Consider the following 26999-nt stretch of genomic DNA (forward strand, 5'->3'; position numbering starts at 1 on the left):
TTTATTTGGTGAAACTGAAAGCTGTGATAGTGAATTTGGGGAGTTTATTTTATATTATTCTCCATTTGTGGGTATTTATGAGTCCACTAGATCTGGCCAGTGGCTCAGTTGCATGTAAGTGGGTTGCTGAAAAGCCTAAGCTCAAATGCTCTGCTTATTGTCACAGTTCAAACTGTATTTGATACAATATACTGAGTTACATGCACATTTGTGTACTCAGTTATTTACTGAGGAGGTGTGGTGAAACTCTTGCAGAAAAGAGAAGTTGTGCTAGGCAAAGGAAATCCTCATTGCAACAGACAATTTGAATGTAATTTTTATGAATAGTGAAATAATTAGTGAGCCTCCAAAAGCTTCACTCTTGGAATTGAGGCTGACTGAAAGAAAACTTAGATTTACAGTCTGATAATAAGTGTCTTGTAGGTATAAGTTATATATTGTGTAAGATGGGACCTGAAGTAATATGAAGGTGGAGAACAGAACATATTCTTTCTCTTGAAACTGCCTTTAGAACATCAATCTTGCAGTGTTTGCTGAAATATGAAAGTGAGCTGTGGATGTGCAAGTAGTTGCCTTATGGGGAACTGTGAAGTCTAGTTTGCCTTAAATTTGTATTAAAAAAATAGACATTGTCATGTTTTTTTTAGTTCTAATGCAAGACTTTAAAATGTCTTTTTGCAGTACTAGTGGTGCAAGTAAAATGGGAGTTTGTTTCCCTATGTACTAATTGCCTTTATCCCCTCTTACTTCTCTCTAATTTCCATTGTATATTTGTGAAGTCTCCAAAATCTGCTTCTGCTGGCTGAGGTTGTGAGGATGATTTTTGCAAAGGTAGAACCTTACCAATTTTCTACCATATGGAATTTTTTAAAAAAAGGAAATGAGTATTAAAGATATCTGAGAACCCTACTTTGAACCAAAGACTGAGTTTATTTCAACACAGCATCCAAGCTTATAACCAAAATTCTGGGCAAGTTGGAGAAAATTATTTTTTACTACAGGAGCTTCCCTGCCTGTTCCCACAGCATCAGCTGCCCAGGTACTCCACTGTTCCTGGGAAATAAGGAACTGCCTATTTAAATATGTTGCAGCCTGATAAACCTCGTTTAACAGATCTTAGAACATGGAGGTCAAATTTCCAACCCTGTAGTTCCTGTAGCACATTATCAGAGGGTAATTGAGTGTTAGTATATATATGTATCAAGCAATACATTTCAATTTGCAGCTGCTCACAAGCCTCGTTTCCATTATTTAAAAATCCTTATCTTAGGCTGCCCTTCAGATGTATTTTCCCTCAATTCTGTTTTGTCCATGGGGGAGACTTGTGGTTGGATACCATTTAAAGGATTCATATTGTGTTCAGCTTTCTCTCGCACCAGCATCAGGCCCTTCATTCAGGAGTGGTGAACCTCCTGTTGTGAGATTACCAGGCAGTAAGTTAACAATAGCTACAAAATTGCTGTCATGGGAATGGCTGCGTTTTAGTTTCGTGCAGTCTTTCACCTCCTCTACTACAGGCAGTTTTCACCAGCACAAATAAGGCAACCCATTATTTCTTTGAATTAATGAATATTTTGATCCTTATGTGAAAGAATTTGTCAGAATTTACAATTTTACTGTAATTTATGGAATCAGCAAGTGAAATGCTGCATTGTAAAGAGTTGTCTTTACATTAGACAGTAATGCCACAGTGTATTTCATCAAACAAAACTATGTTTGTTCCTGTTGCAGTAATAAAATCATACTGAATTTATATTGTACGTATCCTGCTTTTGTTTTAAATCATGGCCTCTGGAGGGAGAAATCTAATGGTAATTTTCTGTCATCTGCCTCATCATTTTTAAACATATGAACTTAAAAAATTGCATTTCTCCTTCTTTCTCTTGCCCTGTCCTTACTTCTTTCTAAACTTTACTTTTAGGCCTAGAATATTATTTTTTGGAAAATAAAATGTCATTGAATAATTTATTTCATTAGTAACATGTCTGTTTTAGTAGAACTTCCTTGCTTTTAGAAATACTTAAGCATGAAGTGTTTCTGCATAATCTCATGCCAGTGTTGACCCACATGGATTAAAATAGACTGTTTTAATCTTTGACCAAATTTGGAATTCGAATATCTGCCCACTGGGAGTTTGTAAATTACTGTAGTTTATAGAATGACAGATTTATATAAATAATTGCAATGATTCCCACTGCATGTTTTAAATTAAAACACACTTTTTTTTTAATATTAGGAATCATAAAGTGCAGAAAAGCAAAAGCTTTTTTAAAAAAAAAATTTTTTTTCAAGTGACTTGGAGTGTATTTTATGATACTTTCCCAAATGTGTTGTGTATTTATTCAGAAATAATCTTTTCATACTGATCAGCTTACAAGCAAGATCATACTGGATATGAAATTTTTGTATAACCTTTTTTTTTTTGCAGGTAATTATTTTTAAAAAAATTCCTAAATTAAGATCTGTAGTGTGACAGTGCAGTGGAGTCCTTGCATTATGTTTGTGTCAGTTTTGGTTACTGTGGTAAGGGGAATGAGGTCATGCATTCTGCAGGGAATTTTTCAGTAGGAGGATAGGTACTTTGAGCAGCACTTCTAAAAACTATGACAAAAGGAAATTAGATGACTGGATTTAATTAGGTTGATTATTTATGAAATGTGAATTTTGTTCTATGTAGATAAAGACACAGTAAATAAAATGAGAGATCTGCGCATGAAAGCTGAGGATTACGAGGTGGTGAAGGTGATCGGTAGAGGGGCATTTGGGGAGGTTCAGCTGGTAAGTTAATTTTCTATCTGTACATTTGCTCATGTATCTGTAGTATTTGTTCATGCATCTGTTTCTGAATACAGCATTCAGGAACGATATTAAAACCTTTAGTTCAGTAAAATTTTTTTATTTTGTATCTCATGGAAGTGCTTTCAGAGGTGTCATATTTAAGTACTGTCCAAGTGCACAAGTACTTGTTCTGTAATCATTCTTCTTTGTTAAAATAAAATAGAATATATATTCCTTATAATCAAGAAAATTAGTCTTTACCACTGTTTACATGGACACTTGAAGGATCCTTAAGGACTAGAAGAGTTTCTGCCAGTTCAGGGACTACACCAGATTTTTGTGGACATAGTTCTCACAGATGAGAGCTGTGTGTTGCTTGTGATTGGTTAGCAGCCAGGCTTGTTCATTCTGCTTTTTTTAATTGAGAGCTGGTGGGAGAAACTGGAAATACGGCAGGAAGTACGCATATCTGTTAATGAACTCTGGAAAATGCTTGTAATTTTAACTTTGTACTATTTAACAGGTGCCACTATTCGTCCTTTTAAAGATACATATATGCAAATTACATAAGTGACTTTGGATTTCTATGTTGAATAGTTCCAGCAAGTGTTTTCAAAGTAATGCTTTGTCAGATAAAGGAATGTAATTATTTCATAGACCTGAAGTATATAATCCTTTAAAAAATGTGAAAAGTCTTATAAAACATGTTCAATAATGAAGCAGGAAAAGTATGTTTTCAGTGATGTTCTTCATATGTTAATATGACAAACTAATATGTTCTGTATGTAACATTTGTCTTCATAGGTAAGGCATAAATCCTCAAGGAGAGTGTATGCTATGAAACTTCTCAGCAAATTTGAGATGATAAAAAGATCAGATTCTGCATTCTTCTGGGAAGAAAGGGATATTATGGCTTTTGCTAACAGTCCCTGGGTTGTTCAGGTATAGTAATGTTCTTTCTAAAATACTGTCACTACGGTTTGATTACAACACTGCGTGACTTGGAATTGCAGTTTTCACATTTTCGTGTCAAAGTCTCTTTTTGGTTTTATTGATCTGTTGGGGAAATACATTATTAACATTAGAAATGCTGCACAAACCAGCAGATACTGCACTTGCTTCAAAACTGTATTTTGTCACAACATTTGCAAGAGGTTAAGCAATTCTGTTTATTATTAAAGCTTCTTGCCAGATACATATTGGTGAGTCTGCTCTGCAGTAATTATTTGAGGGATCCAGCATACCAGAAGGATATGCTTAAGACACAGCTTCCATATATTCTGATTTCTTTGTGTATCTTTGACTGCAAATTATGCCCACTCTGGTTATTTTTCCCTCATTTCAGTGTTACCACTGACAGTTTTTTGGAAAGCACTTCTGCCTTTGAGGTTCTAAGGAGTGAGCCTGAACCAGTCATGCATTATGTGTACACATGTCAACTTGTTAATTTAAACTGTTCTTACCCTTAAGCATAAAAATTCTTTTGTTAGGTTGGAATTATACAAACTCATTCAAGATTTACCTAATTCAAATATCTGCATTACTGTCTGTCTGGGTGTGATTGTTCAGAATAAAACTTTGGAATTTCATAAAATTTTAAGTTAAGAATCTTAAATCTGCTTGCACTACTCATGTTGAACTGAGCATTGAGAACTTGAAAGGAAATATTTTTATTTAATTGTATAAATTTAGGCTCAATTTCTCTACAGAAAATATGTTCACAATAGAAAAATAAACATTTAGTGTTAATACAAATAGAATCAGACAGATGTTTGCAATACAGTAGTTTCATGTTTGTGTATTTGTAGTAACATCCCAGTGAGAAAGAAGGCATTTTGTCTTATGTAATGAACATTCTTTGAAATTATCTCAAAACTTGCTGCACCAAAGTGACTAACTTTAATTTGTAACCAGCACTTTACTTCTTTCATTGTAATACAAAGGCATGGAAGATCTGGCTGAAATTTGCTCTAGAGATTAATTTCTTTTTTAGAAGTCTGCAGAACGATGCAAAGTTGATGTTGTAGCAGTTCTGTCATTTTGTAAATCGGTTTGCACAGAAATGCCTTTGATTTCCAGCAAGCAAAATATTAAAGATAAGTGGAATATTCAGTGTCTTATTTTTTTGTTTATTTGGTTTTTACAGTTATTTTATGCATTCCAAGACGACCGTTACCTTTACATGGTGATGGAATACATGCCTGGTGGGGACCTTGTAAATTTAATGAGTAACTACGATGTTCCGGAGAAATGGGCCAGATTTTACACTGCTGAAGTTGTACTTGCATTAGATGCGATTCACTCAATGGGGTTTATACACAGGTGAGAAACTAAAAGGTTTTGTTACATGGTGTTTTATTCCTGGTGCTGCCAGAACGACTTTAGTTTATTTAGGCAGTTTTAATATTTATGATGTTACTACTTTCTTCTTATTTCATAACTATTCCATCTTACAGCTTCAAAAGCTCTTGCCATCAGAAACTATTAAGTCTGAGGTAATACAGTCAGAGTAAAGGTTTTCAGCAGGCTGGTGTTCCTCAGTTTGGGGAGTAACAAAATTGTCCCACTGTACCAAGAATAAAAATGGTACAAGCATGTTGGCTCCAAAATGGTTCTTTCTTTTGATTAGAAAAAGCTGTTTTGGGAATTTGATCACAGTAGTATCCGCTGTTAGGAATTATTAATTCTCTGCTAGACATCTGAAGCCTCAGTGACCCATGAAACAAGACTCTGTGAACACTGTGAGGAAAATCTCCCAGCCATATGTTTTCTTGTAAGGGGCAAGATGGGAAATTGAGATGCAAAGCAAAGGGACTTGGCTTAGTTTCCCATTCCCTTGCCCTAAAGTTATATGTAGTCACTTCTTGGATAGGTTGAGAAGTTTGCTTTTTGTATTTGAAATTGTATCTGTTGTTAGCTTTTAATTGCATTAACTAGGAGCAGAAGAATAATTTTCTCAACAGAAAGCACAGGAAGGATTTGAGTAGCATATAGTATACACTATAGTATATAAATTTTCAATTTGTAATTTGGTCACAAAATCAGGGTTAACACGAAAGCTTTTGCAAAAAAGGAAACACAAAGCAAAACAAACTACTAATCCGTTGCTTGAGTAGAATCTAGACCGTCATTAATTACGTAGCTATGCTACATCTAATGGATAAATTATCTGGCTGAATGAACCATTTGTGCATGTGTATTACAAGCTTTAGAAAGCAGGCATTAGAAGTTGCTTCCAGCACAGCAAGCTTTTTTTTTTTGTGAAAATTTAGATTATTTTGAAACCAGCAAAGTTTTTTGAGTTTGTTTTCCACTGGAGTTAATGTGTTCAACTCTGAGGAATGAAAAGAAACTGCTGAAAGGGTGGGCCCACTTCTTAAGGGATCAGGGACCGAGTGACAAAGGACACAGAAACAGCTTTTCTGCCTTTGCCTCAGCCTTCGCTGATAAGATCTGCTTTCAGTCCTGTCACGTCCCTGTGCCTATGGGCAGAGCTGGGCAGAGGGAAGCACCACTCTGGCAGAAAAAGATCAAACTGAATCTCAGTTATGCAAACTGGACATGCACATGTCCAAGGCAGCAGGTGGGATGTGCCAAGGGTTGTGAGGAAGCTGGACATGAGGCTTATGATTCTGCTGTCTGTCACCTTTGGAGGGTTGTGGTGATCAGGAGATTCCTGGCGACTGGAAGGAAGCAAAGGGCAGACCTGTCTTTTCCCAAGAAGGGCCAGGAGGAGAGGGTCAAGGGAGCTGCAGGCTAGTCATCTTAAGGGCAGTTGGACTAAATTCTCAGGAAACCATTTTCCAAGCATGGGGATGGGAAGCTGATTTGTAACAGCCATGGATTTGTGAAAGGTAAAACATGACTTACCAACCCAGTTGCCTTCTGTGAGGAAATGATGGGCTTCACTGATGAGGGGAGAGCAGAGTGTGTTGTTTGTCCTGACTTTACCAAAGCTGTAGATGCAGCCAGACTGGAAAGATGCAGTTTCAATAGGTAGAACAAAGGATTGTACTGTCCAACCAATAGTCAGCTACCAGGGATTCCTCAGAATTTTGATACTTGGCATCAAGCACTGTGTTTCCATTCACAACATGAAGGGTGTTCAGGCAAGACAGGAAGCATCAGTCGTCAGCTGCCCAGCAGGAGTTTATAGAAAAGGTGAAGCCAGACTGTACTTGCATGCCAGAAAGATGAAAGGCAATGGATGACACAAGTTGCAGCAAGGGAATATCTAGCTATTCATTAGGAATTGTGTTTTCCCCTATGAGGGAGGTCAAGTAGTGGAAGAGAGCCCTGAAGAGGTTGTGGAATCTCTATCCTCAGAAAAAACCAATCAAAACTTGTCTGGATTTGGCCCTGAGTAACCTAATATAACTTTGAAGTTGAATCTAACTTGTTACCTGTACTTTGATCAGGCAATTAACTGACAGTCTTAGAAAAATCCCTCACAACCAAAATTATTCTGTGAATATACTGGTACATTTGCACTACATTTCATTTGACAGTTATTGCCACAGTTCTTTGAGGTCTCTGAACTATACTTTCTCCTGAAATTCGTGTTATGCTGTCTTGATAATTGTTTCCTACTACTATTCTGTTTCTGTATATTCAGTAACATCAACGTGCTGCACTTTACCAGTTACTTTATGAACACTTCTGTTCTATAATGGAAGTATTTTGTGGAAAAGGGTATAAGGCAGTACTCAATGCTCCTTTTGAGTCACGGAAAAATATTTATTCATATTAATAGAATTCTGAAAATGACATTCAGTTGTTCCCTTAAAATAGAAGTGGTACAGGGAAGAAGTTATGTTTTCAATGTCTGTTGGAGAGAGCTGGCTCATACTTCAACCAGTGAGTGTGTTTTTAGGAACTTGAGGTTCAAGATTAATGTCCAGATTTATTAACTTTGGTGATTTAAGGCTGTGTTCTCACATCCATTATGCTTTTTTAAAATGTTATAGTTGAGCAAACTGTGTGTTGGACATAATACAGAAAGCAGGAAAAAAGTGGAGGGAGAGGTGGTGCTTTAATGTTGCTGGTTTTTCTTGCAGTATTGCATCTGAAAAGCAGTTGACTTCTATTATTTTTGTGAGTTAATTTGATTTATTTGCTTTTTAAAGTATGCATTTTTCTCCTTTCAGAGATGTGAAGCCTGATAATATGCTGCTAGATAAAGCTGGTCATTTAAAATTAGCAGATTTTGGTACTTGTATGAAGATGAACAAGGTAAACATAACTTCGTAATTTTGCTTTTCTGTTTGTGAAAGGCAAACATACTCAAAAGTGAAAAGAAAATAAACTGAAAGCTTGTTAGCTAGATGAGAAGAGTTGAAAGTTCCACTCTGTTCCCATCACTATTCTTCGTGGTCTAGTGAAAGGTGTCTCTGCCCATGGCAGGGGACTGGAACAGATGATCTTTAAGGCCCCTTCCTACTCAAACTGTTCTGTGATCCTGTGATTCACACCTCTTATTCAATGGCAATATAAAGTGCAGAAATGTTTTCTCCAGTACTGTCTTCTAGAGAAACTTTCTGAAGGCAAGCATTTGATTGTCTCTAGGTCCTCAGGGTTTGTTATTTCTTTAAGTCTTTCGTTATGAAAAGTTAATGCAGAGAAGTGAGATGATTTTTGTGTAGTGTGTCAGTAATGAACACCGATGTACAAGTCGCTGAATACCAGTTGTACTTATTAGCCATATGCTGACATAGCACACGAACAAATCTGAAGGAAACAGGTGTCATAGAATTATTTATCTTTAAAAAATATATCTTGAGGTAATTACAAAAATTATTTTGCAACCGTATTTCACGTACCATTAAGCACTCTTGTTCCCTACACAAAACTGATTGGTTTATGTCAGCTTGCATGTATTTGAGGAAAACAATCTGAAATATGTGGTACTTAGTAGAGTCTGTGTACTACGGACATTGTGTGTTCATCATAGTCCAGGAGCTTTGAATAAATTACTGCACTTGGCTGCTTTGCCATGAATAAAAGGCCACAGTGAAAAACAAATGCAGGTTTTAAGTACAAATTCAAGAAGTTTCTCTCAACAAGTCACCAGTAGTTCACTTTTGTGGAATAGCTGACGCAAAATTTGACTTTATTTTGATTTAATATAGAATTATCCTTGACTGATTATGTTCTTAACAATGAGGAATTTTGAAATACAGAAAAACATGGCCCTGGTGTTTAAGGTGTATGTGCAAAAAAAGAATAGAAAAAATATTGCAAAACTTTGCTGTACAGTAGCATTACTGAGGCAAACTTGTGTCAACTGCACATTATGTTTTGTACTGCCCTGAACAAAGCTGACCTAGTATTGTTGGGCCAAGTCTTGGTTCCTTTAGCCTTTTGAAAGAGAAAGGTTACTCTGCAGAAGAAATGCTGCTCAGCATCGGAGCTTAATGTAGGTGCATTCTGGATTTGCTGCATGCAGAACACTGGATTAATATTTGATCTATTTTAATTAGTTATGTATTTTTATGCAAGTTTTTCTACTGATCCATTTCTGTGAATGGCATAGGATTATTTCAGAAGTGCCTGAGTGGCACTAAAGAGGGTGCGTGGTTGCAGCTTCAGCATTCTGCATGATGACTCCAGAGTGGCTGATCTCAGTTCTGCCAGTCCTTTCTTAGGGATGTGAGGAATGTCAAATGTTCTTCTCACCTGTTACCTGGTTCAAAGTCTGTCCACTTAGAGTTTCAAAGCCCTGTCTGCCTTTAGTCCCCCTGGTGTAAAGTATGTTGAGTCAGAGGCAAAAAAATTGTACTTCAGCTGTTCCTGTCAGCAAAATCCCTGATGTGGACCCATTTATGCGAACAGAGGAGCTTTTGCTGTTCACAGAACATTCTGTCAGTATATGCCACCTGTGTATTAGCATGAGCAGGAGAGGTTCTGCAGTGTGTGCAGGGCCTAGGTGCAATTCTCATTATTTCTTGGGAACTGACCAAGGTTTTTAAAGTAACTTTTACTGTGTTTGACAGATCTGGTGCTTTGTTCTGGATTTAGCAGCTTAGACTTCAAAAATATTAAAATACTCATTCACAAAAGAATGTTTGTTGACAAAAGTTGATGTGGATCTGTTGATGTTGCTTAGACTGCATGAACTCTTGGAAATGACTTGGAGCTCTGGATCTTTATTTTGGCCTGGATGTTTTTCTCTGCTTTATAGGAAGGTATGGTACGATGTGATACGGCTGTGGGAACACCAGACTACATCTCTCCTGAGGTGTTGAAGTCTCAGGGAGGTGATGGTTACTATGGGCGAGAATGCGACTGGTGGTCAGTGGGAGTCTTTTTGTATGAGATGCTTGTAGGTGAGTAGTAGGATAATCAGAATTGACTGCACTGCTTAACTAGACTCCATGTTAAAAATCACCGTTGTTTTTAACTTTATTACACTTCTGACATAAACTGTGGTTTACTGATCCTGATATTTACATAGTATGTTTTAGGAAAATTCTATCACAGTTCTTTAACATTTGGTCTTGCCTCTTGTTCCCTTGGTTGCTTGCGCTGTTGCATATGTAATTCATATATTACAAATCAAATCTGTAATACTTTTGCTTTTTAACTTTTGTGGTTCTGCTTTTTCAGGGGATACACCTTTTTATGCGGATTCTTTGGTTGGAACGTACAGTAAGATTATGAACCATAAGAACTCTCTAACTTTCCCTGATGACAATGACATTTCTAAAGAGGCAAAAAACCTTATTTGTGCCTTTTTAACTGATAGGTAAGATTGAAATTCTATTCAAAATGACTAGAACCTTCATTAAGATAATTTCTTCTCTTGTTGAAACAAAATACATATTTGTTTTGTGTGGGGTTTTAAACTGCTCAAGAGAAGTGAAATTCTTATTGTCTTGGCATGAATGGAGTATAACAGCTTGGTAGCTGCCTGACAGTCCATGATGATGGAAACAAAAGCAGCAGAGCTTCTTACAGGCAAGAGTTAAAACCAGACTGAGTTCAGAAATATAGCTGCAGTGGTCATATAAATACCTTTTTATGAAAACTTTTATGTCTTCTTCTTAACGTAATTTGAGTGGTGTTTTATTGTCCTTGTTCTTAGATTATGCCTTAAAAGGAGTCTTTCCTTCAATTATCTAATCCTTCAGATTACATAAATTATAATCTCACATGCTTAACCAAAACACTCTTTAACAGGGAAGTGAGGCTGGGACGAAATGGCGTAGAAGAAATTAAACGGCACCTTTTCTTCAAAAACGATCAGTGGGCTTGGGAAACACTCAGAGACAGTAAGTATAGTGCTTTTCTCAGAGATGGTGATCTGTCTTACTTATGTATCATGTTAGCAAAAGGACTGGTGTATTTTGTATTTTGAAGAAATTTAAGGTTTTATTTACCCTGTACCAAGAAAATAGATTTTTTAGTCACTTGAGTAATATAATGATTGTTATCATACTTTTTTGCATATTTTCTAGCTGTAGCACCAGTTGTGCCTGACTTAAGTAGTGACATTGACACTAGTAATTTTGATGATCTGGAAGAAGACAAAGGAGAGGAAGAAACATTTCCCATACCAAAAGCATTTGTGGGCAACCAGCTTCCTTTTGTAGGATTCACGTACTACAGCAACCGTCGGTACGTATGCAGAAAACAAGCTCATGGTGTATCCTTCTGTCAACGCTCTTTCTGACTCTTACCAAAGCAGTATTTAGATATGTCTGTTCAGAATCTTACTAATAATTCAGAAGACTAATATATTATACTCTTTTGGTACTTTGTTAATGATAACTAGTACTGCTACACAGCAGTACCTTAAAATATTATTAAATATCTTGCTCCACTTTGAGAAGATTATAAAGTAATGCTGCAGAAGCTAAGCAAGAAAAATCCACTGTTGCCAGTATTAGGCAGAGTTATTTGCAGATCACTGAATTGTATATGTAGAGTCATGAATCAGGGATATGAATGTCCATTTGTTTTACTGCAAATGATTGTTCCTGAGCTGCAGATGAAGTTTCCATACTTTACATCAGTATTTTAGTGTGTGATAAACTAAACTTTGTCTTTCTAGAAATAAAATATTTTCTACTTGCCTGCTTTCTGGTTTATAATTTTTCTTTTTTTTAAGTACCCATCCACTGCAGAGTGAGATTGTGATACTTGACAGTTTTCACTATTGCTTAAAGGACTTCTAAATTGCATCAGTTAAAATTGTATTGATTAATACTTTGAACTGTCATTATTATTGTAGGCCCTATGGATAGCTATATCTACACTCAAAAATCTCCATAACTCTTTCTTACTTTGAAGGCCTCTTTTAATTGCAGTGGGTGTCAGCCAGGCCTAAAATGGGCTATAACTTCTAGCAGACAATATCAGATAGAGACTATTAGTTTTAATAGCATTCCTGCATAGCAGAATCTTGAAGGAATAAATCTGGTTTTTGTCCTTGCATAGAAGAGGAAACAGTTTTCCAAGCCTGTGATGAAATTCTTTCCATCTCTGCAAAGAATTGGATTTGTTGTTGCTTTCTGTATAGCGAGACATAGAAACTTGCAGGCTTTTCATACAGTTTGTGTGAGTGCAGTACAGGAGTTTCATCTACTGTTCTCATTTTAGTCTAGTTTTTAAAAGCCTGAATTTTTGCCTTGGAGAAAGATTTTGGAATACATTGTCAAGAAGGTGAAGTAGCATACAGAAGCTTGTTAATTACAGAATTCCTTCTCTCTCCATCTTCCCTTTTGGGGGACAGTATCAGGAATTTAGAGAACTAAGTGACTGTGGTTTTGCTGTTGTGGAAAAGCTCTGCTGCTCAATACTATCATAACTTTGTAGGCTTACCAGAATTCTAATGGTGGCCTAGAATTGAATTTTGTCCCATAATACTCTGCTGGTGTGATTGTCTTGAAAAGTCTGAAATGACCATCTTTCACAGTTCATATGTTGAAGAGTTTTTCTTCACATAATCTGATGCACTTAAAGAGGTGCTTTATATCTCTCTAGTTCAGTTACTAAGCCAAGAAAATCACATCAAATACCAAAGGAATTTGAAGATAGTGACTTGTGTTTACTTACCTGACTTTTCAGAATCTTACAAATAGAAATTTTTGCTATTTTTAGAAAACACTTGTGTAAAATAAGAACACTGGCTTCAGGGCAAACTTTTTATGTGTGGAACTCTTAGTAACTTTGTTGAAAATTGCACAAGCTCTACAGAGTTTACTTCATTATTGCTACTTGCTGCATAAGTGCCTGAGTAAATATTTAGGGGATAGAAGCCAGTGAGAGCGTTGTAACCAAGGAAAGCAAAGATTTTTTTTTAATGGTTACTTGAAAAGAAAAGTAGTTATATTAGTATTTGGCAGAAATCCTGTTTTTTTTTCCAGGCCTCCTACTGCAGCTTTCTACTTTACCCTTTGCAATAAATTGTTTTTCAGTTAAATGTGCTTAAATGATTATGTTACTATTTAGTTATCCACGACTTTGAGCAATAAATCTAGGGGCTATATTTTAGGATGATTGTATTATTTTAATTTTTTTTCACAGTCTTGCCTTTAAACAACTCTTCAAATATAACTTTTGCAATGTTTTTGCAGGTATTTAGCTGTCTCTGCAGAAAATTCCAATGATAACAGAACAGGCTCCAGTGTGGACAAAAGTGTGGTATGTCTCACTGATTTTCAGCTTTGTTTTGTCCTAGTAAAGAATCTATTGCATATATGTGCATAAACTGTTTTGAATTAGAAATGTCTCAATTATTGAATATGGGAAATCAGTGCATAATTTTTAGATATTTAGTATGGCCCCCTAAGAAAGTTATTGGAGAAACAGAGCTCTGTTTCTTCGTATAACTTTGGTTTTCCTGAATTGGATAAAATAACTAAAACTGCATACTCATTTTGTGGAAAAGGTTTCACAGTTTTTATCTTTAGAAATATCAATGTGTTTGTGCAGTATATGTAGAGTGCTTTGTCTGTCCCAGGTATGTGTGCAACCATGTGGCAACCATGGAGTCGGGGCACGAGGGGGATGGGAAGTGTGGGCTTTCCAGCAATTTAACTCTGGAGCTGGGCTTCCTATGGACGAAATGGAGGTTTGGCAGATACTGTGCCAGGCTTGGATATTCTGCTTCTTCCCAAGGGTGCCCCACACGCTATTTGTGTTGGGGCAATGAGGATCTGCATTTATAGAGCAGTTCACCACGCAAGAAATGTTCCCGGATTCTTTCAGTTAGTGCTTCCCAAGCTTCCTGACAGTCAGGTTTCCAGGAAGGCATGGTAAGGTGTTTGAAACAAGGCCTGCTTGGATTCTGTGTAAGTTCTGATGTAAATCAAGCTGTTCTCTTGAAATTATTTGATATTTTAAATATTCCATTCTTTCCAGAAGAAAACATTTGTGAAAAAAGCAGTAATTAACTCTAAAAGAAATCTTGGCTTTGGCAACAATTTACTTTGTTAGTACTTTATTCTCCTATGTTTCTGTTGAGAGTAGAAGAGAAGCAGATACTGGTCTATGATCCCTTTTCTCTTAAACTTGCAGTATAAAGGTTTTAGTGATACATGACACTACCCAGAGAAAATTTGAAAGGGCAGTGGAACTGATTGTGATTCTATGAAGAGTTACTGAAAGGACTTGACATAGTTAGTGAGATACAGGCAAATGTGTGTAATTGAGGAACCCTCAGTAGTCTCATCCATATAGTCAGATATATATGATTGTTTTGTGATTTTAGCTGTTTTGGAAGGTGAAGCTCAAGAAGGATCTGAGTGATATAGGGAGGTTTAAATAAGTATTAAATCTTTACAATAAGGTATTTTTTACACCACCACTGTTTCTCAGCTGTTTTTCTTTCATTACATGCTGCAATGAAAACGGTAATGTTGACACATGGTTAGCAAATTAATTGTTGTGGAAATATAACACAAGATGTTACCTGGTCTGGCTGATTCTGAAGTTGTATTGAGTGTCTTCTGGGACAGAATAAGTGCCATAAATCTCCAAGAAATTCGTTGCATTTTGCAAGTGTGTAAAACTTGACAGAATTAGGCCATGAAGTTGAACAAAAATGGAATTCAATGTCCTCTTACTGAATTTCAAACCTTTTTGAAGATCTCATTGTTTACTTTGGTTCAGTGCTACCATAGCCACCTATCAACAGTTTAGATATTAAGAGGAGATTAACAGATTCTTTTGCACTGGATCTTAGCTTTTCTTCATTGCTCAGGGTGCAGAACCAGATGCACTATATTGTGGTGGTTAGGAGAGAAAAAAGTAAAAAAGAATTATGACAGTTGCAAAGGGATTTTTCTTGACTTCTTGCTGTACACTGGCTTTTTTGTAGTACTTTCTTCCCCTGCTTTCTACTCAAAATAGAAACTGCGAACGAACTAAAACTTTAAGTAATGCTTTTATACTTAGTTAATTGTAACTCAGGATTTTCTTAAGGTATTATTTAGTCTGTTGATACCAGATTGTCCGGAAGCCTGTTGTTTCATACTGATATAATCAGACTGCAAAGCAAGCTTAGATAGGCCCTTTGGGGTACAGCCCTATGTGAGAACATCCAGAGACAGAAAGGAGCAGTAGCAGTCCAAACTAGTAGGAGTCAGTACAGAAATGCCTCAGTTGCCAGATGTCTTTTTGGACTTGTTTCTCATGTATCCCATTTGGTTCCTCTCTGCACCGTGTATAGAAGGGCTATAACATGAATAACCAATAAAAGGAAGAGCAATTACACGGAAACTTCTTTATCCTCTGTTTTGTCATTTGGCATTTGCTTTGGTCCTTTTTTTCCTAAAGTGAGAGAACCTTTAAGTAGTCTTATTTCTTGCTTTATTTCTCATTCGTTCTTACCAAGCAGGTGATTGTGTTGTATACTGGTCCTTCTTCCTCAAAGTTTAGATTGAGGCCATCTCTGGGTTTTTAACTACAACCATTGCCTGATCCATGTAGTGTTATGTTCTATGTCACACCAGTAATTCGTTTTCCAGAGCTGCTCTGTAAGTGCTGAGATGTCTAATTTTTTGATATTTTATGAGTTTTTGGGTTAAAAAAGGAAACAAGAAAGCAAAGGATCGGAATCACTTGAATATGTTGCTTTGAGGAGAGTTTAGGTTAGGAATCTAATTCTTCTTTACGCTGTTCCAAGAGTGTTGAGGGAAATGTGGAAAAACTAAATAGGCTGAAATCCTGACAAGATCAGTGGAAAGGTTTGCAGTGAATCCACACAAGGCTGACTTAATGAGCTTCCTCAAAGTTGACACCATCTTGTTAATCTGAGGATTTTGGTGATGTTGGAGTGGGATTCAGGAGAAGGTAGATAATATAAGACTACATGTAAAGAACAAATTTTATAATTTATCCTACTGACAAACAGTACATGCTATACAGTAATGTTCTATATTAGCATCTGAAGTTTGTTACTACATTTAAAATATTAGTACAGTTCTAGCTGTAAAAATGATCTCTGACTAAACAGATGTTAAGAGCATTTTCTCCCCATTGCTAGTGACTGACAGGCCTGGTTCTGCTTCCTGAACTTGTTGGAAGTTTGAAGATGCATTGCAAAGTACATGTGGTGGTTCATGCTAGGAGAGGAAATTTTAAGACTAACTAAAATACTTTCTTGTATTTTTGCTGTAATATGTTTAGTCAAATTGTGAATATACATAAACCAAGGAGGATTTGATTTAGCTTAGCCCTGTGAATTTTGGTGATACCCTATAATTTTGTGTGCATGCAGTCAACAGAACTGTATTGTTTCTTGGAATTACATTTCTTAGCATTTGGGGTGGGGGGACATCACATTTTAATAAGGTAGAAATTTATTGTTTTGATAGAAGAGAGTAAGCTATTATACAATGTAAGCAGAACTGAATATTCTGAAATACTTTTTTACATTTCTAAATTTAATGCATGTTCTTTCATGTACAAATATATATTTAAAGCTGGAAAATATGCAGAAGATGATCTACGAGTTGGAAGAACAGCTGCATAATGAAATGCAGTTGAAAGATGAAATGGAGCAGAAGTGCAGGTGAGACTTTAAACTTTAGTTGTTTACATAATTTAAATATATCTAACACTGCAGTTCTGTGTTACTGCTTTAGAGATTACCAGAATAACACTAAGAATGGCATTGTAGTTCTCCAAGGAAGTTCCAGGCACAGATTTAAATCATTCTAGTATTAAGAATTCCTGAGTGTACTGTAGAGGAAGTGTTTTCTTTTCATTGACACCTGTGGAACACACATTCTTTCTGAACACTTGAGTGTTTGATTTTACCTGGTATTTCTATATTCAAATGTTTTATTGGATTGAGGTACATGCTGATCATGCTGATTTTTTTGAAGATATTGTATATATGGCATATATTAGATTATTAAAATTAACTAGCTAGTGTCTAAATATAGGAAACTTGCTGGAAAAAACATTTTTTTTCTTTTTCTATGACTGACAGATAAAAACAGCTATTTGCTTTCCAAAGTGGTTTCTACTATGTTGGAGAAATAGCTCTGTGAGAATTGGCTTTTTTTTTTTTAGCTACACTTTTGAACAAACAGTTGGGATTCTTTTCTGATAATCAGGCATTTTTACTTAGAGTCATGCAAATGAAATTCCTCTTCAGTTAGTTCTCCTTTTGAAGTCTTTTCCTGAAGTACTAAATAATGCCAGAAGGCAATACTGGGTACAGGATACAGGAAGAATTTAGGCTTAAGAATTAGGACAAAAGCATGTAGCTGTACAAGCTACTTATGTATAAACTGGCAACCAAAGTGATCTGGTGGGAGTTTAGCCTGTGTGACACTGTTGCTTACTCATACACAACCTCACTGTTCACACGTTCTGATTGCTTTCTACAAGCAGGACGTACATTGCTTGAAGGATATTCAGTAACTGTCTTCCTGCAGTACTACTGAAGTTGTCAGAACACAAGAGTGTGTCTCCTGGTATGTCAGACCATTCACTGCAGAGTTAGTAGATAGAATATATTGCTACAACTACTCCCTTTTTTACCTGCCAGGTAGCATTGTCTGCATCCTTTTTGTTGTGTCTTTAAAAATTGATAGCTAGCTACAGAAATGCAGTGGATATCTCAATGTTACTGTCAGTTAAATGAAGCTTTTACTGTGCATTTAACCTCACTCTGTAGTCCAGTGTTCTAATACATTGCTTCAAAAGAGGGACTTTCAAATAATATTATTCAGATATCTTTATCTGTAGTTGGGAGCTTCTTACTGCTGAATTAATGAACTATTTAAGGTACTTGGAAAGTCACAACCAAAGCAAGTTTTAGCAGTTTAATAGGCTATTCTAATTTTGAGAATAACCTGTTGTGTACATGCACTATTTTACATTTGCTGATTAAGGGATAAAATGTACCACCTGAAGTTTTGCATATTTAATCTGCAGCAAAGTTGATAAACATTTCATACATTTTACAAATTTTTTCTAATGATTCATTGTCTTCTTCACTTTTCAATGTTCATTACAAAATAGCATTAGTCAAAATACAAATGTTCACTTTAGTAATGGTCACAAATTATTTCACTAGAAAAACAATATGTATAATGTATCTTATTTAATAAGCTTGTTTTATTTCTAGATCTTCAAACATCAAACTAGACAAGATAATGAAAGAACTGGATGAAGAGGTAATTTTTTTCCTCACTGAAGCTGCCTTAGTTGGGTAGAGAATGGAGTAAAGAACAGTACTGTCATGATTCTGAGACATTTCTTCTGTGACTGGAAAAATTGTTCTGAGTTTAAGTTTGAGACCAAGCCATCATGTTTCAGTACATAGCGTCAGGAGATACATTTTTATTTGTACACATGTTAAAAACTTTTGCTTTCTGTAAATCATGCTGATTTATGTTTCCTCTGCTAAGTGTTTTGCTTAGTCTTGCTCATTGCAGTTTCTCTGGAGTTTAGAAAAATTAATACACAAATGATCTTCTGTTGAGTCCTTCTCTTGTATTTTAATATTATTTTTAACGGTAACTTTGTATTCAATCATATTAACAACAATTTTTTCTGGTAATTTTGTAAATTTGTCATGTAGAAGTTAAAAAAGACATACTTTGTGAAAACGTTTTCAAGAAAGTCAGAAACTCATTCCTTGTAAACAATGCATCAGCTTCCTTGTTTAATCAGTTGCAGAGATACTGGTTTAGGGATCATTCCTTAAAATGTAAGTAGAAAATACCATTGCTTTTATTTTAGGGAAATCAGAGAAAAAGCTTGGAAACAGCTTTGTCTCAGATTGAGAAGGAAAAGATGGTCTTGCAACATAAGATAAATGAGTATCAGAGAAAATTTGAACAAGAGAATGAAAGAAGACGAAATGTGGAAAATGAAGGTATGTCACACTGTCCAAACATTGACACTGATGAGGTATATGGTATGTTTTGGGAAATAATGTACTGCCGTAGTATCCTAAGTGCTATTCAACTTTAAAGGTATCTTTTCAAATAATGACCACAAATTTTGAGTTTATTTTTGTCTGAATACACTCTTTTTGTTCTTATTTTCAAATTCTATTCTCTGCAGTGTGAGTTGTTGGTCTGCAAGCACAAAGTTTTATCTAAATGTGTGTATTTAAGAAATAAAAAGTCAATAAAAGACCTATTTTATGCCAGGAATTTCTTTTAGCATGTTTGTGTAAAAAAAACCCCAAGAACAAAACCCTAAGGATTTTTTTAATCTGCCATATTAATGATGCAATTTCTCTTTAGTGTCCACACTAAAAGATCAGATGGAAGACTTGAAAAAAATCAGTCATCATTCACAAATTTCAAATGAGAAGATAACACAATTACAAAAACAAGTATGTAGCTTCTGTTCCTTGTCTTCATTATTCTTAGATTTGAGCTTTCAAATGGATTTAGCATTGAAATGTAACAAAACTGGTCCAAATGATTTTTATATTTGAGAATCTTTGGTTTATTTTAACAGCTAGAAGAAGCAAATGATTTACTGAGGACAGAATCTGATACAGCAGCAAGACTAAGAAAGGGTAACACAGAAATGAGCAAGTCATTAAGTCAGTTAGAATCACTGAATAGAGAACTTCAGGAAAGGTGCAGAGTTCTGGAAAGCTCAAAACTGCAAGTGGAGAAAGATTATTACCAACTACAAGCAGCTTTGGAATCGGAACGAAGGGACAAAAGTCATGGATCTGAAATGATTGGAGAACTACAGGGTAATTCTTCCGTATTTATACTTTACCAAAAAAGTTGTGGTAACCCTTCTTTGTGAAATAAAGTACAGTTAGACAAAGGGAGGAAAACCAACCTGCAAACCAAGTGTAAATTAAAAAGTTCTGAAGATTGGATCTTAGTTCCTGATTATGTCTGAGCAGCTCTTGGGAGGGAAGGTGATCATCACAATCAAAGAGTGGCAAACGGTGATTGTGGATCTGGGACTTCCCTCACCAAAAGTCTCTGGATCCAGTGGTACAAAAATATGAACAGCTGATAGAGTGCTGGAGAAGACACACCACTCTATCTTACTGCCTTGTGCAGTTGCCAAGTTGAAGTTTCCTGCACTTTCTCTTGTTTCATTTGTGAAGAAAGCTTTCTTGTTATTAAATTGCATTTGTTTTCTTTTATTAGGATTCTACGTTACTTTATAAGCAAGATGAAGGGCATAGTAAGGGATGCAGATGTGGAATCCTTTTTTCAGGATGCTTGGAACTTCCTAGCATTTGTACTGATTCTTCATACTAGAAACTATTCAGATACATTAGTTCATGACTGTGCCTGTGCTAATGGATCCTGTCTCTTCACTTGTCATTTTAAACCATCTGTCTGCAGTTTTCAGGCACAGTCTTTAGATGAGAACTTTTCCTTTCCATACTAATAGGGATCTTACAGGACAGACTTCTGACCAGGGCCTGTAGTGACAGGACAAGGAGGAATGGCTTTAAATTGAAGGAGAGTAGATTTCCATTAGATGTAGGAAGGAACTTTTTACAATAAAGGATGGTGAGACCCTGGGACAGGTTGCCCATAGAAATTGTTGTCACCCTGTCCCTGGAAGTGTTTCGGTCTTAATTGGATGGTCTAGTGAAAGATGATCCTACCTGAAGCAGGGAGTTTCAAACTTGTCTTCTAACCTATGTGGAAGTGATTCTACTTAGTATAAACTTCTGATGGTGCACAGGGGCTTGTGGTAGATGCCACATTCACGTGGTTTTTGAACGCTTCTAGGAATGGTGATTCCAGCACTTCCCGGGCCAGCCTGTTCCAATGTGTGACCACCCTTTCTGTGAAGAAATTTTTCTGAATACCCAGTCTAAACTCTCCATGTGCCATCTTGTACATGGGTGTCACATTTGCTTACCTCTAGTTGATTGGAATCTCTCCATGATTTGTGTCACCATTTGGTCATATGTGTTGTATTGGGACTTGTAAATCCATTTGAGACCGACTTTATGTGTAATGTGCCTTATCTACATATTAGAGAAGTTAGCATCAGAGAAGGTGCAGAACTTAGATTAATGGAATACATTTTGCATATGAGATATTGGAAGTGATGGAAGGCAGTTACCAATTTTTGTGTGTGATTGTTTTTTGTGAATTGTTACTGATGTCATGCATAGAGTAGCTAAAAAGGTCAGTTTCCTCTACAATCTACAGCCTTTGTTTGCATGGCTGAAAATTTTGAAGGTGTAAATATTTTATGGGACAAGAAATCAACAAAGGCTGGAAAAGCAATTGATCTAAATCAAGTTACTAGTACTGAGTGATATTTAATTTCTTGTGGCAGTTCGGATCACAACTTTACAAGAAGAAGTAAAAAATATTAAAACCAATCTCGAAAGAGTGGAAGCGGAAAGAAAACAAGTACAGGATCTGCTTAATCATTCAGAAAAGGTATGGTAAAATGATGTTGAGACTAATGTTGTGTGTCAGTTTTTGACTGTATTTTCAAGTAGTATTTATTGATAGTTCCAATTTCTGTGTTTTTCTTCTAAATCAGCCTTATGTTACAATTATAAATGAAATAGTGCTAATTTATAATCTCGTGATGATGGTCTCACAAGTCCTTGGTTCTTACTTGTAGCATTGGGCATAAAAATCTTGTTTGTTGTTCACTATCACTAATTCAAGGATCTAGCCCTTCTGCCAGTGGCAAAGAATTTTTCTCTGCTTGCCTAACTATTGCTGCAGGGACTTGCCTTTGATAATCTATGACCTTTTTAAAAATCTGAAATTTAAATTTCTGCTTTTACCGGATTTTAATTTGACTGGATCAGTGCCAGGTCTTCTAATTAACTTTGGAGCTGAAGCATTTCAATTTTTTTCTGTCCTTCTATCTTTCCTTCTGAATGGTAGCAGCATGTTCCCTTAACGTCTGTGATCCCCTCCATAGGATGGAGAAGCAAGTAAAGAAGAGTAAAAGGAAATCCTGCACCCTTGCTCCAGACAGACTGTGTAGTTAGTTCTATGTTTTGAGGTCAGGTAAAGCCTTACTGTACTGTGCAGTCTAGGGAAATAAACCAGAAAGATGTGACTATCTATGAGGGAAGGGGCAAGCAATTCTAATTTGATGTTATGTGAAGCAGATAGTCAAAGGCAAGTCCCTGTCTCTCAAAGCTCATTTCCAGTGCTTGTTTTGTGAGTTACTGTTAATGGCCAGCAGTCTCAGAAATTAAATAACAGAATTGTATGCAGGTAGCAGTAAATCAGATTCCTCTGTGCTCTAGCATTTTCAGTGCATTAGTTGTATGTTTCCAATGTAGGTGGCTATTTACTATTCAAACCAAGAAGTTTCCATTATCTTGCAAATTTATAGACTACTGAAAAAAAGTTAATGAAATTTTCACCAGAGCACTGAGTACGGGTTTTGTCTGTTCTCATTCTTTATTAAGCATGGAAAATGACATTGATAATTCCTTGGTAACAAAAATTAACATTAAAAAAGGGAATAAAGGAAATGTGATTCCTTCAGGTATTACAGAAATCTGATAACTTTTTTCTTATCTTTAGGAAAAGAATAGTTTAGAGATAGATCTGAACTACAAGCTCAAATCATTACAAGACCGGTTAGAACAGGAAGTCAATGAGCACAAAGTGACTAAGACTCGATTAACTGACAAACATCAGTCAATAGAGGAGGCAAGATCGGTTGCAATGTGTGGTAAGTGTTTCTTACAAGTTTTATGTAAATATGTAGTGAAATGTGTTTTGATTATGATACCTTAAAACACATTGTCTTACAAGTAGTACTCTTATGCAAGTCTTTAATCCCTTATGTAAAGAAAATGCATATCAAAATACTAAAATATGAAAACTACACAATTAAAATTATTTTCTGTAGTATGGTATTTGTTCCATAAAAATTGTGTTGTTTCTTAATGTTTTGTATATCTTACTGCATTTGCAATTCAAAGCCTTCTTGGCTTCTAAAGTGCTTTTCAATATTGAAATTCTGGCTAATACTAAACAGAATTGAAAGAAGGCATTATCAAGATAGATGTCTTGGAGCATTCATTCCATTATTGAAGATACCAGAGTTGCATTAGGCTTGTCTGAAGTGTGAAAGTTTCTTTTATAGATACATATTCATGAATCAAAGGTGTGTCCTGATATCTTAATTGAATATGTAAGATTTTCTCTGTAAAGGTCATCAGTATCTAAATGTGACTTTTCAGAGAGCTAACAGGAATGGTAGCATTTCTTTTCTTTTGCTCTACTATCCTGTCATGAAAATGAAACTTTGCCTTTACTTCATAAGGATTACTTCAAGAATCTACATTTTTTATTTATATCTCAGTTGTCATGATAACATTCCAGTGCTTTGGTTGCAGATTGGAATTGTCCCTTGTAATAATGCCAGGAACTTAGTAATCAGTCCATCTAATAGCAGAAGAGCTTAAATAGCTGACAAAAGGGTCTGAAAAATATTAGGATATTTAAGACTGTGTTCACAAAAGCATGCCTGCAGATGCTACGTATTTGTTTTTACTGTTCTTCTTTCCTTAATCTTTTTCAGAAATGGAAAAAAAGGTAAAAGAAGAACGGGCAGCAAGAGAAAAGGCAGAAAATAGAATAGTTCAAGCTGAAAAACAGTGTTCTATGTTGGACTTTGACCTGAAACAATCTCAGCAGAAACTGGAACACCTTCTTGAGCAAAAGGAGAGACTGGAGGATGAAGTAAGCAAAATGTTCATCCCTAACAATTTTCTGTATAAATAAGACATTAGAGTTACACTGAGAGATAGAAAATTAAATTCACTTACACTGAGCTCCTTGTATTATACACCTGTCAGTGGAATTGAAGATAGTTGTTGGCCTAAATAGGGTTACGTATTTCATGCTGGTTTCTTAGCTCTTGCATGCCTTACATATTTGAACCCTCATTTTAATATAAGGCAATTTGTTGTATTTTCTGTTTTTTGAAAGAAGCATCTTACTTGTGAATTTGGTAATCTGATTGCTTTGGATGGTTTCCAGATCTGAGTCTCTAGTCTCTAGAGAATCTTTTGTTCAAGGAAATGCAGTTAGAATATTGAGTGTGTAAACTAGATTCTAAGAATAATAGTTTCATTCTTGCATTTTCTTGACAGGACACTGGGAATGAAGGTTATAACACCTTTCTTAACGGGTCACAACTCATGTAAATTAGTTGTTATATAGCTGGTGGGCTGCAGTGTTTTTCTAGGGTGACTTTTTAATATGTGAAATCTGCACAGAATTTTGCAGGACCTTTCAGCAGACAATTTGGGTTTCTTCCATTGTTGCCTATGAGATAAGACAAAACAATTTGGAACTTTGAAATAAGCAAAGTATGGGAAAGCTTTATTATCATGCAGCATCTTATCTGTATGTTCAGTAAGGGCAGCGGCTTTGTGTTAAGATTATTGCACTGAAGTGTTCAGAGATTTAGGAATATTTTTATGTGTGGTATAGTGTGTAGCATCTAGTCAGTGGTGTTTAATATAAAATAATCCATATATGAAACCATACATGAAACATCTTCAACCACATGCAGTTGGTTATTTAGCAAGCACTCCTAAATTAAAATATTTCTGATTTAGGTAAGGAATCTGACCCTGAAGCTGGAACAAGAGACAAATAAGCGAATAATGGCACAGAATGAATTAAAGGCACAAGCGTTTGAAGCTGATAACTTGAAGGGTTCCGAGAAGCAGCTGAAACAGGAAATCAATACGTTGTTGGAAGCAAAGAGGTTACTGGAATTCGAATCTGCTCAACTTACTAAGTAAGTAAAAATCTGAAGTAAAATGGAAAAAATTGCTTAATTATACATGTACTGTTTTGCCTGTTCCTGCTATTGAATAAAGTTCTCTGGTGCACAGACATTTTTTCCTAAACTAAAAGAGTATTTTTAGCTGCATGTTGTGATTTCTGTATTGGAATTTCAGTGTTGGAATATTTTTGTTATGAGCTACCATGCAGAACAGTTCTTGACTCATTGTTCCATGTCAACCCATATATATGCCACTTTCATTTGAGTGACTTCTTTATGGATTTACTGTGATGCTACTTACTAAATCGTATGGGGTTCTTTGTTTTAGTGCATGGGAGTTAGTAGCTTTTTTCCCCTTTAACTACCTAATTTTCTTCAGATTTCTTAAACTGACTGAAGACAGTGTTCATTAATTAGGCTTCTATTATATATTCCCTCAGCTAACCTAACATTTCTCCATTTAGACTACTCGTCTTCTAAATTACCTACTGAAATGATCATCTGTTTAGAATAAGAAATGTAGTAAGATCAACATTTTAACATGCAGCAAACTGTTGATGTTTATGAAATAATTTGTGTGCAAATGTAAGGTTGTTGTAGGATGCTGTCCTGGTTAGAAATCATCTTTGTCGTTTTTTCATAGCTGACTTTTTACATGCTTTCCATTTTTATTTCTTCAAAGACAGTACAGAGGAAATGAATGTCAAATGCGTGAGCTTCAGGATCAGCTTGAAGCTGAGCAGTATTTTTCGGTAAGATTTGCCAAGAATTGTGTGTGCTACATTTTGACATAAAATCATTTCACAGTGAATAGTTTGGTACTAAAATTTTTGTCATGTAGATAACAGCCTAATACGTTGCTTATGTAGTTGTTTATCAAAACTTATATATTGCATTGAGTAACTCTCATCTGAAGTATTCATCAGAGTAGTTCCTGTCGAGGTTGGAAGAAAGACATTTTTCTGACATAATTGCAAATTTTGCAGAGTTCAAAATCTCCATACGTAGTGGAAAATAATGCATGCTATTCATCTGCCATAAGTATATTTAAGAACCATAGATACAGTGGCATTTGGCATCTTCTAAAAAGATACCTTCTCTGCACCTGAATCCCTGAAGAGCCTTATTGGGTACTCCAGGTAGCCACAACGTATATTTCATAGATGTAGTTTGATCTGTTTTGTTTCTGGGAAAAGAAACAGTAGCATGAGATTTTCTTTAACACCTGAACTTCAGATACATTTGTCAATATGGAGAGTCTCGTTTCACATTGGGAGTTACTTTCAAATTTAGTTCTTCTTATGAGAGGCAATGAAAATTTTTGTTTCCTAAACTGCATATAATTGTTATTTCATTATGTTTTGCAGGAGGTTTGTGTGCATTTTTGTATGACATAATAATAAGATCATAAGAAGAGGACATTGTGTTTCTGTTTTTTTCCCTTTAAGCTACCAGCATGTAGTTTAAATGAGACATTCATAATTCAGTCTGAATATTTAGCAAAAGTAGTTTACTGTAGAAAATCAGATTTTAACTTCCAGAATTATGGGTGGTGTTAACAATATAGTGATTAAGAACAGAAGTAATTCACAGAAGTCATTCACATAAATCAGGCCTCAGTTGAATCATGTACTAAGACAAAGTCTGTACACAAAAAACCCTCAAGACTGTAAGACATGGACACAAAGAGAATACAGCAGGTGACAGCACAAGACAGTAGCAGGATTGTTTGACTAACATTTTGAGACAGTGATGCTACAAGAACGTGCAGTTTTGTTGTCTTGTCTCCCAGAGGCTTGCTTGGCTGTGTTCTAGTGCCTTCCTTGGTTTTTGCAAGTGTAGTGCAAAGTGTTTGTGCATCTGTGTAGGGAAATAGACTAGAAAGTTGAAAACTAACTTGGTCACATCAGTTCCCTGCCCCAGAGTGACTGAAGGGGCATCTCAGACAGGCAGGAAGGAGGAAATTTCTTTAAAGGCAATATTGGCATGTGTTGTGGTTTGACAGATTCCAACTAACTGATCTG

The 26999-nt window shown here is 35.8% G+C and overlaps 1 protein-coding gene across 1 annotated transcript in view; it reads left to right on the top strand.

Moving 5' to 3' along the window:
• Positions 1 to 26999, top strand: part of ROCK1 (Rho associated coiled-coil containing protein kinase 1) — a 91121-nt gene that overhangs the window by 36322 nt on the left and 27800 nt on the right. Inside the window, exons 3-21 of the mRNA XM_071554710.1 lie at positions 2678 to 2778; positions 3583 to 3720; positions 4925 to 5100; positions 7926 to 8010; positions 9959 to 10103; positions 10384 to 10522; positions 10957 to 11048; positions 11235 to 11394; positions 13356 to 13422; positions 16707 to 16795; positions 18365 to 18413; positions 18982 to 19117; positions 19494 to 19585; positions 19714 to 19960; positions 21529 to 21635; positions 22752 to 22902; positions 23758 to 23918; positions 24803 to 24987; positions 25658 to 25727. Of these exons, the coding sequence (XP_071410811.1) occupies positions 2678 to 2778; positions 3583 to 3720; positions 4925 to 5100; positions 7926 to 8010; positions 9959 to 10103; positions 10384 to 10522; positions 10957 to 11048; positions 11235 to 11394; positions 13356 to 13422; positions 16707 to 16795; positions 18365 to 18413; positions 18982 to 19117; positions 19494 to 19585; positions 19714 to 19960; positions 21529 to 21635; positions 22752 to 22902; positions 23758 to 23918; positions 24803 to 24987; positions 25658 to 25727 (2390 nt within the window). The remainder of the gene's footprint in view (positions 1 to 2677; positions 2779 to 3582; positions 3721 to 4924; positions 5101 to 7925; positions 8011 to 9958; positions 10104 to 10383; positions 10523 to 10956; positions 11049 to 11234; positions 11395 to 13355; positions 13423 to 16706; positions 16796 to 18364; positions 18414 to 18981; positions 19118 to 19493; positions 19586 to 19713; positions 19961 to 21528; positions 21636 to 22751; positions 22903 to 23757; positions 23919 to 24802; positions 24988 to 25657; positions 25728 to 26999) is intronic.

This window comes from Pithys albifrons, chromosome 4 (assembly GCF_047495875.1).
Source record: "Pithys albifrons albifrons isolate INPA30051 chromosome 4, PitAlb_v1, whole genome shotgun sequence".
In the NCBI taxonomy this organism is placed as follows: Eukaryota; Metazoa; Chordata; class Aves; order Passeriformes; family Thamnophilidae; genus Pithys; species Pithys albifrons.